Genomic DNA, 14,400 nt, shown 5'->3' with positions numbered 1-14,400 from the left:
AATATCTTCAAAGTAAAATTATACAAAAGTAATTCAACATTTGAACAAATTGGCTAGAGCACACTTGTGAGTTAAAGACCACAGCAAAAATATATCTCTTTCTGAAAATGTATCTTTTTAAAATGACATTTTTATGGAAAATGGTACTTTCGTGCCCGCTCTTCCCTACTTCAGAAATCATTTCAGACAATAATAAGCAGAAGTGTGTTAAGACGCCCTCTTCTTGCACAGTTTGACTCTACAGGAAGAAACAATTCTTGCCTGTCTATACTGCTGTTTTCAAGCTCAGCCAATCCTCTATGAGTGACGCTCTCTCGGAGTGGCTTCAGCATCATGATATTTAACACACCCACCCTGGACATCCGACAGAGGTATTTCCTCAAGCGCCTGTCAACGCGTAAAAATCGCTTTCGTTTGTCACCACAGCGCTCACGTCTACAGTTTGTTGAATCTTCTGGGTTAACCGTTGAAACTTCTCCAATGATCTTGGTGGACGGAAGGAGGTGAGATGCAACACTTTCTCGAAACCTGCCAGGTCCACCATGCGCCTCATCGCTTTCAGCTGAACAGCATTGGTTTATCCTGGATCCAAAAGATCGAGTGAACTTGTGCAGCTGTGGAAGAAAAATCTCTTGCGCTGTATGAATAGCGACATATGTTTTCTCCGTAGCAGATTTCCGCGAAGCGACCGGTCATTGGGAGCAGTGTGATGGACCGCTGCGCTTTCGGCATTGCGAACATGCACTTTTGTGGATGATTTATCGGATGGGGCTTATTAACTCGCAGACGTCTGAAATATAATGCCCAACTTGCTAAATGTTTAAATAAAATAGGAGCGGGAATTATTTTCGCGTGTCGCCCACTCATCGTACCTGAACACACTGAAGGATTTTTATCGCAGGCGCACGAAAATAACCGGATTTGTTTTACATGGTTGTGGCTGAACGGACAGACTCTGCCAAATAAATCATCGCTTTTATCCTTTAAACTGGCAAACGAAAGCGATTCATGTGTTCTCCTTATAAAACTGGGTGCCCGTGTTTTATGTACTGTTGGCGATGTAGTGCGCTTGCTCACTTTTATCCCTACCATTCCCAACAAATCTTTCCTTGAACCGGACACAGTGAAGATGATCCTTTTCCGAAAATTCCGCGTCTTGATTTTAATGGTGTTTCTTATAGCCTGCTCAGTGCACATTATGATAGACTTACTACCAAAGCTGGAGAGACGGGGCAGTGGCGCCTGCTCGTGCTCTCACGCGCCCAGCGCAGAGCCGCAGAACTGGGCGAAGCATCGAGCCAAGCCGGGATCAGAGTCCGGCTGGCCTAATAAACACACGCTCAGAATACTTCAAGACTTCAGCAACGAGCCAAACTCAAATCTGTCTTCTCACTCACTGGAAAAGATCACCATCGGGGGGAAATCTGAGGCTTTGAGAAGAATCGAGCAGTGGAAGACAGGTGACGAGAAGCGGCGCGCGACACGGGACGGTGCCTTCAGTAACGCAGCCGTCGGAGGTTCAAAGCTTTCGGCTCTGTTTCAGCATCCTTTATACACGAGGCCGTTGCCTGCATTGACTGATGAAGACACGCTGTTTAATGTCAACACTGATATAAGATTTGATCCAAAAGCTGCTGAAAATCCTGAGTGGTAGGTGTAGAATCTCTTTTTAATGCTCTTCAATGCTTACAAATGTTGATCTGAAAAAGAAAGCTCTCACGAGATGCTGTTTTCTTGTAGTTTAGAAGAAAACGGGATACTGTTGCCCTAACTTATGAATTTTTTATTAAAAATGTCCCAAATGCAATGAATGTCATCTTTTTTTCACCAAAGGCAGGGAGAACGGAAGGATGGAGATTATGCTCCTACGGGTGAGATTTCCTCGGACTCCTACCCAAACTGGCTCCGCTTCCACATTGGGATCAACCGGTATGAGCTGTACTCCAGGCATAACCCAGTCATTGATGCGATGCTGAAGGACCTGGTCTTGCAACGGATTACCAGTGTCGGTAAGACCATAAAATGCACAATTTTAAGATGCATGATTTGAGTATAGTTCATTTTGGGAATAGATTATGGCTGCCTGTATTCTGACTACGGGTGCATCAATAAAATTGGACTGAGATTTACAGGTAGTGGATTCCAGCTGCGTAAATGAATTAGAAGAGTGTGCAATTTAGATTTAATCAAACACCACGCTGTGAAAAAGTATCTCCTGCCAAGCATGGCTCTCTTCAAGTAGGAGAGAAAGACACGACTGATGGGCTGCATTTTTGTGGACCCCCGGGGTCAATATGTCTGCTGTGTAGTTAAGAGTCTAAAAACCTTTGGAAGGAATGTAAAATATAATTCTAGAGTAATAGCAATGAAAAACTGGTATGGGCGCAACACAACTGCCTCTCTGTTGATTTGAGGCAACATCTTCATCTGTTTGTTATTGCCATACAATTCTGTACAGGCTTCTTCACCAAGGTCAAGGACAGTGTGTTTTGTTGCCTTTTCCCTGTTATCAAAGGACAAAGAACTTTCCTTGGCTTTATTGACACTTCTTACCGCACAACTTCCACATTGTTATTGCTATTTGCACGAAAAGGGTCTCGTCTTAAAGATGGTTTTATTGTAAGAAGGCTCCAGTGTTGTTAAGCATCACTCTTGTTCTCTTTTCAGCAATGAAATCCGGAGGCACGCAGCTGAAGCTCATCATGACATTCCAGAACTATGGCCAGGCTCTATTTAAACCCATGAAGTGAGTGAAAATACCCAAATAATAATGGGAAGGTTTTTTCAATGCATCATGTGGTAAAATACTTAGATTGCATGAAGAATGTATTCAGGGTGGCCCCGGGGACAGTGTTAGGCCATGAAAACACTTGACGTCTTTTTTGACAAGAAAAAGTTGACAAAAGAGCTATTTTAGTAAAAAAAAAATGCTGGCAGTGTTTGGTTACAAACAGCAGCAGAACTCCATGACTTCGTCAGCGTCTGTGCACGAAGGCAGCCCAGAGAAACAGATAGGCAGTGTAACGAAAGTGTTCTTGAATTACAAACAGATAACGTCTTTGCAAAAACAAATCACATATTTAAAAACTATAATACTATTTCTCGATAGAAATGCAATCAAAAGTTGTTGAAAGTGAAAGTTCCAAATAGCGCTTCAGCCAGCATTTTATTTTTGAAGATTTATCCTGCTCGACCAATCCCCTCCCTCACATGTTGTTATGGAAACGACATACTACTCGCTTCCATGGTTCGCTGTGAAAAGAAGCTTGACGTAGGGCGTTTTTTTTTCAGGAAAGTTATACTTTTTCAACTTAAAAGACGGCAGCGCTAGTGCTTAGGACGTTTTTGAAAACACGGTTTCTCCGTAGGATTATATTGTAAAACAGGTAAAACAAGTCTGAACAGGGCCTTAGAGAGTTTTGGGCCAGTGCAATGTATTCCTTTGTTGATGATATACATTTGATTTTCGGTGTCCTTTTGAAAGCTGTTGTTATGAATTTCACTGATTTTAGTCCGTCAAACACAGATTTTGTGCCAACCAGGTTGTCTAGCTAGCTATATAAATAAGGGTTTGTCAGAATTGGTTCGAAATTAAAAATAGAAACAGTTGGCTATAATTTCTTAGCAAAAGTGTGTTCTTTAATTTATACAACAGCTGTCACTGAATTTCAAGCTTTTATTAAATTACGGTATTTTTACTATTGCATCAATTCATCTATTAAGATCTAATAAATTATATCAAATAAATATTTCCATTATGTCACAGTCGGACTGACACCTTGTATATTCTACTGTACGGAAAATGAAAAAAAACCACTGCATTTAAACATTGTGTTGTCCAAGTTTGTTTTTAATGCTTAAATATTTGCAAAACCCACATATAAACATGAAGGTTGAACAATAGTAATGGTTTTTTTTTTATGAAGAATGCAGATGATAGGTTTCAGTCCGACTGTGTCGATACGTTTCTTTCTAAACTGTAACAAATATTGTTTTTGCGCTACAAATCTGAACTGCTATAGCTTTACTCAACCTCTTAAATTTGACATCACTAGTTAATGCCGTCTAACCGGTTTTTTAGTATGTACAGGATTCTTACACCCTGTGGTTTTGTTTTCCAGATACTGTATGGTTTCTCAGTTCAATACAGAATATATACAGTAGCCAACTCTCTAATGTGAATGTGAGATATTTCCTGTCCTCTATAGTTGTCCTTACTCTGTTATTAAACCTTCTGACAGACACGCAGCCATTGTGTGACATTTTTGGCTTAGTTGCTCAATTCAATTTGGATATGGCTGTTATTATAGTCCTGTGATAATATGCTGGGATCAGGGCTATTGAAAAAGGATTTATATCCGTCAATGGACGGATCATATCCCATCTGAAATGTAGGTTACAATGGGAAGGAGGTTGTTTTTATGGATTTGACAAGCCCTCAGCGCAAATAATACTCGCCTCCCTGTAATTTTCTGGATCTATAAATGGCATCTCAGTGTCGTTGTCGGATCTAGAGCAGCAGCCCCTCCATCTGCATGCGCTTTAACTGTCGGTTTCAAACACGGTTCTATTTCTTTCTCTGGCAAAAATGAATGTCCTAGTGGTCTCGTTGCACCATTGAGATCTTCTCTGCAACATCCTTAATAGCAGCAGTTAAAGACTAATGCATGCAGGATGTGGGTGACTGAATCATTACTGATGTGCCGCTTGGCCATATGCCCTCCTTTATTGGCCATAATTCTATTGTTCAAATTGTAAACATCCTGTATTCATAAAAACAAGCTTTAGTCTTGGCAGACTTCAATATAAGAAGCTTTTTAATGTTGATCAATAATTTCTCTGTAGGCTGACGTTCATTGTGTTATGTACATTGACAAAGAATAGTACATTGCAAAATTTTTGATAGTAAAGAAAAGGTAAGCTTGTGTGAGGTGACTTTGCGCATGAGTGAGTCCCAAATGATTCAGTCTTTGGGAGATGTTCTTGGTTTGTGCTTGGGGTGTATTTAGGGAGAGATGAGAACAATGGGTCTTTGGTGACAAGAAGCTGATAAATGTTATTAGAGAGAGAGAAGGTCTGGGCCCAGCCTTTTCCTGCTATAATTAGCACACCAACAAAGACACTCATTCCTTCAAACCACAAGCTTTACACTCCTACCTCATCCTGTTCTTGAGATCATCTTTTCTCTTGCCTTCTCATTTTTCACTGATAGATTTGAAAACCTGCACTCATGCGACCTTGTTTAAGGACATCTCACATCTCAACTTCTGTGAGGTGTTTATCCTTTTACCACCACTGCTAATCTAATCAAAGTCAAAACGCATCGTCTTCAAAACATCTGTTTTCATCGTCGCCCATCCTAGAACCTTCTAATTACATTTCTAAATATTGTTTTCACAAACTGATGTGATTATGCGTTTTACAACCGTTCTCTGATGAGTACAGACGTGTCTTTTAAATTCTTGTGGCTTTCTGCTTGGATCAACCTGAAAAGATTCTGCCATTATGTGCTCACTCTAATGTTGTTGTGTGCTGTTCTTTTTAAAGGAACACTGAAGAAGGCTTTTGAAAAATCTTAATGCATCTCTTGGCCATATTATGAAAGTTTCTGTTGTTGGTTTTTTCAAGCCAGAACAAGAACTAAGATATATCGCAAGTCTCTTAAAGATACAGTATAGCATATATTTATAGCTTTATGTTATTTTAGTGTGATGAACATACATTTATTCATGCAGGCATCATTTATTCACCCTCGTGTTATTCAAAACCTTTACACAGAGTTTCTTTTGTGGAACCGAGAAGAAGAAATGCAGAGACATGTGGTTTTGTGTCCATAAAATGAAAGTCAATGTTGTTTGGCCATCAACATTCTTCAAAATATCTTCTTTTGTGTTCTGCATAAGGAAATCATACAGGTTTGGAATGACATGAGGGTAAATGATGAAAGAATTTTAGCTTTAATTTTTAGCTATAACTCGATTTTATTGAAACTCTTAAATATAACAAAAAGTTAAAACAAAAGTATTACTGAAATGCACCGTATATGTGCCATACATAAACAACCCTTTTGTTATTTTAAACCTTTATGACTTTCTTTTTTCTACAGAACACAAAAGAAAATATTTTGAAGAAAGTTGGTAATCGAATAGCAATAGGACCCATTCACTTCCTTTTTTGAAGTAAAAGGTTGTTAGCGCTGTTCAGCTAGCAACTTTCTTCAAAATATTTTATTCTGTCTTCTGCAGAAAAAGTCATACTGGTTGGAAATGATTAGAGGGTGAGTAAATAATGACAGAATTTTCATTTTTGGGTGAACTCTTTTTGTTATTTTTGGAGTTTGATAAGAATTTGCATTTCAAATCATTATTTGGAAAAAATTTAGTGACGATTGTTCAAAAATTCTCCCTTGTGCTCCACAGAAAAAAACATGCACAACAGTAGGGTCAATAAAAGGGAATGTTCTTTGTGGCCTGAGCTATTTCTTAAAGCAGAACATGTTTTTGTCAGATGACTCATGTCTGCATGCGCACGTGTGCTTCATACTCAGAGCTTCCTCGTTTGTTACAGTACAACCGCAAGAAGTTAACCAGTCAGCTCTTCATGAATGCTTGTTTCCTGTGATAAAACTGTGCTTAAAATCATTGTTTTTCATGTTGCTTTAGATACTTCGCATGCGCAAAAAAAATATTGAGCGTTGTGTTCCTTTCCATTTATTTCAAAGGCAGTGACAGATCTTGTTAATATTAAAGGGGGGATGCAAAATTGTTTTAAGCATTCTGACATATTAACAATGTGCTGTCTTCTCATGCTTGACATGGTCAACTTGTCAAAAAACGAGTTGGACGTATGACATAGTATTTCTGTGCTCGATACACTCTCCAGCATTCGTATAGGTTTCTGAAAGTTTTTTAGAACATGAAAATCCGCTTCGTAACTTCATAACTGCGCTGTGAGCCTGCAGCTGCAGCTTGTTAATATTGCGATAGTGGGAGAAGTTGAGGTGTGTTTGTTCACTACATTTCAGTGATGGATGTTATATAAACGGTGGATATAACGCTGGATTTGGATATTGTTTGAAACTGTTAGATGCCGCGGGCCCAGCGCTAAAAGATGCTGAATATGAACCACACGTGGTAAGTGAAACTAAGTCGTATGTGTGTGTTTTGTTGCCAATGGGTGCGCTTGTGCTTTAGTTCCACCCCCCTATCCCCCCACATGTTACATGTTTTTAGAAATAATCTTATAGCTGTATCTGTCTTTTATAAATGTGTTAAAACTAAAGACTCAATGGATATTTGAAGGGTGCGATACTATTCTGATACTCAAGATTAGCGTGAGATATGCAGAAAATATGGCCACTTTAAGTCTTTAGTGCTGATCATTTCCTTAATTGATTCATTTTGAACCTTGTGTATTACTTGTGCCCCGGAAAATGAAGATGAAAACCTCCAAAAGACAATTTTTCATGTTCTTTGTCTGCAAACCCTACTTACACAAAAGGACTTAGGATATTTAACGGAGAATTAATGATGATTGGGTTGTGTGAGTGGATTAGCAGGCGGAGAGATCAGAGAGTATGATTTCCTGAGAACTTCTACAATAAGACTCCACAAGGTTTATTAAAGAGTAGATGCAGACAGGCAGTGTTGAAGAGATGAGCTGCGTTAAATGCATCATTGCTGAGGCACTATTGAAAGATAAAAGAGATTTCAATAGCAAACAGACGTGTCTTAAAAGCTGCTCTCTGGGGCATGAAATACTGCAAAATCTCCTTCTGTTCCGAAACAAAGAGGCAAAGGGACAACAACACGGTTGTTCTCATCCGCTTCCATTGTGAGACATCTCCCTCGGAATGTCACATGACAAGCACATGTCGATGATACGTCTGATGGAAAACAAGGCTGTGAGATTCAGGGCTTAAAAACAAGTCAGATGAATGTGTGTTTGCAGGTATTCTTACTCATCAAATACATTATTCTCAATGTATCATGATGCCCGAATGTAGCGGAAACACTGACATTCTTCATCCATAATCAGCTCCTCTTTGGTCACACTAGTTTTTGGACAAACATTCTGTCATTGATTAAGTTTATCTGATGAGTCATTTCCTGTGCTTTTTGTGTAGCTGCTTGACAGATGAGAGATGTATAAAAGAATAAAATAGAATTTCTGCTAGAGGTGTGCATTTTTGCTTAGGTGTAAAGAATTATGTTCGGCAGAATTCTTGGTCATAAGGATATTCCATCTATAAACATAGTTTTCTTATAGAATATAGGCACAGCAGTGATTCTACTGCAGGATTCAGACAGTCAGTTCACTTTCCACATCGCTCACATACACTGGTCTGGAACACAGAGTGTTTTGTGTTTTTTGCTGGTTGGTTAGGGTCACAGACTTTGGTGAAACACTGCACTTGTCATTGTCACTTTTATTCAGACGTTTACATGAACAACTATATTTCTGTGTGCAATGACTGAAAACAGATGTGTTAAGATGCTTTGATTGGCCTTAACACTATACTGTAAAAAAAACCAGTAAAAAAAGAAACGATTTTCTGCCAGCTGTGGCACATTTAAAAAATATACCCAAAAAACTGAAATAGACAATTTTTTTAAAACTGACTTTTTCCAGCAGCTTTGCTGAAGTTTTCATGTAAAATTAAATGTTATTTGATTTTTTTCTTGTGAACTTTGAGTTTTTTTCTTTAATTTAATGTTTTTTTGTCGTATTTCTAAAATACATGAAAAATCTGTTAATTAAACAGAAAAATTTCTTTACTAAAGCTCCCCCTGTTGAGAAAACAAAACTTAAGTTTTGTGCAATTACTGCCTGTCAGTTGCAAAACATTTTGCAGTGTTTACATTAGTGGTGGGCCGTTAACGCTGTCAACGCCGTTAACGCAGTGAGACTCTTATCGCGCGATAAAAAAAATGTCACCGTTAATCTATTCTCAAAGTTGGGTTGGGAGCTGGGTCTATACTACGCAAGCTATGATGACTTTCACCTTGATATTTTAGCGCGGATGTATACCAGCTTAACTGCACTGTACGGGGCAAGAACGAGATTTTTCAACTTGCGTGATTCGCGTCATTCGCGGAAGCAGAAGCCGCCTCATCATCTCATAACCAGGGCTTCATTCGCGCGATTCGCGCAGCAAGTAGGTCTATTGGCTCTTTGCATTAACATATAAATCACTCGCGCTTGACACGCCATTCGCGTTTGGTCTGAACACAACATAACGTTACTGTGAAATTACCGCATCAAACGTGACGTGCTAACATGGATGCAGCTATGAAGCCGCCAGGTTTGCTTCAGGGAATATTAATTTTTAAGAAGCTTCCCAATAGAAACATCGACAAGACTAAGGTTGTTTGCACCTTGTGCAATGCGGAATTGGTTTAAAAAAAAAAAAACTTTCTCTCAACAGGTAGTGGTCTAGCTTTAGTTGAAACCAGTAACTTTGTATTGAGGTCTAATGTATTATGGCTCCTGTATGACATATCGCTTGTTGCTACCTCACTCTTTGTAAGTCGCTTTGGATAAAAGCGTCTGCTAAATGACTAAATGTAAATGTACTGTAGGAGCTCTTCCAGTCTCAAGTACCACCTAAACGCAAATCATCCCTTAGCTAATGCGGAAGTAAACACAAGTTCATCTAATTGAACATAATTTAAATTTCATCACCAATTATCATAGTAGAACAGCTTTCTCAAGCAGTTTGTGATGCATTTTGGAAACAGGAGATGAGCCCCTGGTCTAATGCGCCACCTGGCTTGAGACACCCGTTCCCAAAGACTTACTTTTTGTCATTATTTGGGTAGCACACATATTCTGAATGCCTTCGGCAGAATTCAAATGAGCCATTTTAATCTAGATTAATCTAGATTAATCTTAGAATTAATCTAGATTAATCTAGATTAAAAAAATTAATCTATGCCCACCACTAGTTTACATACAGCATTGTTTATTAATGCATAATATAATTCATTAAAATAGAAGTTTTATTTGTAATACAAGAACAAGTTGATTTTATAATGCCTACATTTTTTGCATTTTGTGTTTTTAAGGTGAATAAAAGACAATTTTCTCTATATATTTCATCATTGAGGATTTTTTTAAAAAAGTTAAAAAATCTTGTCTCGTTCTCGTGAGCCCAGTGGGTTAAGTGTCTCGTCACACCCCTGGTTTTAAATAAATTTCGTGAATCGGAACAAATTGTGTTATTAATGTATTTTAATACTATTGTATTTATTTCATATGACTAGTGATGCACTTATACTAAATTTATCCACGATACAGCTTATTCAAAGTATATATCTGCTGAGACCGAGTCTGAAGATTAAATTATTATTTCTTAACTTTCTGAATGATATTTATTCATATAATAACTATTAACATAGGACAATAGACAAACTGGGGATGTTTCTTAACATTTTCTATATACAGAGCACAATTTCATTGCATTTTCCTCACCTCTTTTGATTGTCATGATAGATCGGCCCTGATCATCTGCTGATTTTAAACTTGGCTGATAGTCTGAAAAGTTGCTTGTATCGACCAATACCGATTATTTGCCAATATATTGGTTCTTCTTAACATAAGACTGAACTTGGCAAAAAACACTTTTACTAACATGGCCCCGAATGACTAAAGTATGTTTTGTTCATCATGAGTGTTGGGGTCTTTTTATAGCCATCTTCTATATGATCTTTTCTTTTTTTTGTGGAACAGCAATAATATTTGAGCCTTCTGCAATAAAACGAAAAAGTAGAAAAACGCCTCCCAGCCACCAAGCTAGACATTCGGAGAACGCTGAACTGGAGTGAACTCCTTGAAGTGTTCTCTGATACATTATCTTGTGTTAAGTTGGTTAGCAGCAACAGGATCTATCAGGAGGCTTAGTGATTCATGTGCTTCGTACTCACTCTTGATTCGTAGCCTCAGAAGTGTTGGCTTCAGGGATGCCTTTCATAACGTATTACTGTCAAAATGCTCTGTGGTTTTGCGCATCCACAAGGTTAATGATATCTATCCTTGCAGTACAATATCCACACATCCGTCTCCATCCAAGGTATGACTTTGATAGATCTTCAGAAACTGTTTAATGTCTTCTGTAGTACCGCTCAATGTTCAGTCCCATTAATAGTGCATCTGCTAAGTTGTTGTCCTGTCCTTGCCAAGGTCTGACTTCTTAGGCATTTACAACAACTTAGTAGACCGTTTTGCTCCAAATTTGCATCAAAGAAATGTATTTTCTTGTAGGAACAGGCCATGTGAGATATATTAATAATAAAGGGAGATGGTGTGGAAAACATTTTAGTTATAAAAAATGTGTGTTCTATTTGAAAAACGTTTCTGACTTTAACTGTAGTCTTAAATCCAGAGGGTCGTATAAAAGCCAACACAAAGCACAACAACACAAACAGATCTATTTTTTTAACCTGTAGTTACTGTCAGCCAAGCGCCAATGGGAATAATTATCCCGCAATTAGGCACAAGGTAAAATATAGTGTTTACATTGTTAAAAATCTTGATTGTCACTCTTTATTTTAAAGGTTGTTGATGCACAATATTGTCCTTTTGCAGTACGACAAACTCTCTAATTGGCCCCAGATGCCCCAGAGTATCTGCACATAACACTGAATATCACAGATTATTAGTGGACAACCAAATAGTCAGCAGCAGCTCGATCGAGAGTAGATCAGTGCATTTAAACACCAAGCAAAGATTTGAAGACATCTGTTATTCAGCTCTCTCTGGTACTCTTGGGTAGTTTTCAGACAGATCTGAGCTGAAATGGCTTCGATTTTCTTTACTTTCTTACAACAGTGAGGTTGGGGTAGACACAATCCCTGATGTAACTGACCTTGGATTCATATGTCTTTAACTAATCTGCGTTAGCAGTTTCTATCTCTCTTTCGTTTTCTCTTGCATTCTGTTACTCTCTCATCCAGGATTACTGCAGATACTTGTTTGTGTTGTGATAAGCGCTTGAGTATATCCAGAAAAGGCACAGCTCTTTGTACTTTCTTAAATCTGAGGCTCAGGGCTCTTCTGTGTTCATACTCGAAGATCAATGAGAATGCATTGCAGGGTCATTCATGCTTTTTCGGGTTCCTGTTATATGCTCTTTGTCTTTGTATGTTGGAAATTGTATGATATTAGCATTCATTGTTGCAAGTATCGCGATTAGGCGAACCTGCCGTAAATATGTTCCCTATCGCTTTGAGCATTTTTGCCATGTCAGTAGGCACTAACTTCTAAAATAAAACTGGCAATGTATTTTTACGTTTTTCTGTGATTAAATTGACAGATCAATATTTGATAGATAATACAAATAAGAAGTATTTCATATTTTTCTGCTGGATATATTTGGAGTAGCCCAAGAAAACCTGGCAGTGCCCCCAGATCGGGGCCTATTCTTAAATGTAATTTAGATTTTTTTCTGTGCTCTTCTTTTTACTTTTTGTCCAGTATTCCATATTATCCCTTTAACTTCAAAGTCAGTTTCTTAATGACATCATTACTCTGGAAGTGACATCAATTGAGGGAAGACACAAACACCAGCAAGTATTACCTGAACTTTAGCTTTTGCCAGTTACTAAGCAATCATATAACTGTTTAATAAAGTATAATTAATAAGCTCATTGAACTTTATCAGAGCATAATGTTGGCAATTTTTCAAATAATTCACAAACATATTCATTTTTTAAATAAGTTTAAGAGATGGCTCACACACAGCAGGAAAACCCAACACACAAGAAGTAAAAAAGTCATTTGTTACGGCCTTCGGTCTCAGACATAGTTCTAATGGTCTGTTAGACTGGGAGTTGTAGGGTAATGACTGCACAGGCCAAGAGCAAAACAGCTCGCAGGAGTCCATTGATCTGTTTACACAGGATTGCAGAAACAGGTAGACCTGAGAAAACACGCTACCCCGTTTGCGGTACAGCGTATGCAAACATGAGCTTTGGAATCTAATTTTTCACTGAAACACTTGGCTTTGTGGCTAATCTCAAAGGATGAAAAATACTATGCCAGCATTATATTTATACTGCGGTACAGTTAGAGGATTGAGGAAAATTGAGGAGTTCCACAGGGATCCACTTTTCACAGACAGACACACCTTGACCACAACTGGCAACACACAAAAACCTCTCATTGAGAAACTGTCTTGAAGCTCTTTATAATCCCTGTCTCCAAAAACACAGTACCTCTTAGAAAGCAGCCTAAGTGAGCCACATTGCATAGTCGCAATGAATTATTAGAACTTCACACACATTGAACTGAATATGTAGTATAGAACATAACTTTAGTGTTTATATATAAAGTGAGAAAGAGAGAGAAAGGGCCGTTCGCTATTGTCCACCCATCTCTATAATCAATGTCATCTGTAATCCACTCACAGTTCTGAAAAGGCAATATGCCACGTACAGCAGTCTCCAATATACCAGCGGGATTGCTGTGGATTTCAGATCTCAGTGCAAATGTGTTTTTGTGTTTTGTATTCTTTCCCCCTGTCTTTTGTGCTCGGGGAATTATGAAGGGAGCTTCTACATAGCTGGAAAATATGGACTTCTTAAACCAAGCCAGCATCAAAAGTGTAGTTAATCCAAGCTTTTTTCCCTCACAACTTGTTTTTTTCCTCTCTATAAAACATGTCAGACTGTTCCTATAAATGTTTAACGATTTTGATTCTGGTTCTGCTGTCTACACTGTGGCCGATAAGTTTCCATCTACTGGATTTCATGTTTTACCACATCGCCAAAAGCATATGATTTAAATCGAGTTTAATGGTGTTAGATCTTAGAAATGCCAAACCTTCTGTCTCTTCTCAACTATTCATATTTGATTTCAGTTTACTGGCTATATCTATTCATAATGTTGTGAGCAATGAAGATTCTCAACAAACCTCAAGGATTATAATCAAAAGAGAAACTACTAAAACCGTAGAATGGAGTGGAACTCAACATACATTTACATATATACATTTACGCATATGGCAGAAGCTAGTATCCAAAGTGTAGTTAATCCAACATAGGGTAGACTACTCTAACCTGGGCTGGGTCTTTTCTTGCCCTTTAATTTATAAACTGCTTATCAACTCTCGCTTTACTTTTCCACCCACTAATTTACCTAATTTCATGGTGGAGTGCGTACCGCAGATTCAGGGAGTTGTTATTTTATCGCTTACGGCTGCATTTTACCTGGGTTTTGGGAGAGAATACAAAAATATTACAATTCTATGAATTACACTAAATGAACCGCAGGGAATTTTTCAAACCGACAGCAGAGAACAATCTAATGTATATTTATAGAGAAGAGGTTTACATTAGTCTAAATGATTTAAATGTATAGAAGGGCCGCTGCTTTTGCAATTAAGTTGAAGAAAATGAGAAA

General features: G+C 38.1%; 1 protein-coding gene across 1 annotated transcript in view; it reads left to right on the top strand.

Moving 5' to 3' along the window:
• Positions 1 to 767: 767 nt before the first annotated feature.
• fam20cb (FAM20C golgi associated secretory pathway kinase b) overlaps positions 768 to 14,400 on the top strand; it is a 41,492-nt gene continuing 27,859 nt past the window's right edge. Inside the window, exons 1-3 of the mRNA XM_056770830.1 lie at positions 768 to 1,650; positions 1,834 to 2,009; positions 2,668 to 2,746. Coding sequence (XP_056626808.1) covers positions 1,130 to 1,650; positions 1,834 to 2,009; positions 2,668 to 2,746 — 776 coding nt within the window. The 5' untranslated portion in view covers positions 768 to 1,129. The remainder of the gene's footprint in view (positions 1,651 to 1,833; positions 2,010 to 2,667; positions 2,747 to 14,400) is intronic.

The sequence above is a fragment of the Triplophysa dalaica genome, chromosome 17, assembly GCF_015846415.1.
Source record: "Triplophysa dalaica isolate WHDGS20190420 chromosome 17, ASM1584641v1, whole genome shotgun sequence".
Classification (NCBI taxonomy): Eukaryota; Metazoa; Chordata; class Actinopteri; order Cypriniformes; family Nemacheilidae; genus Triplophysa; species Triplophysa dalaica.
Note: the sequence above shows the minus strand (reverse complement) of the source record. Positions and strands in the feature narration are given on the sequence as shown.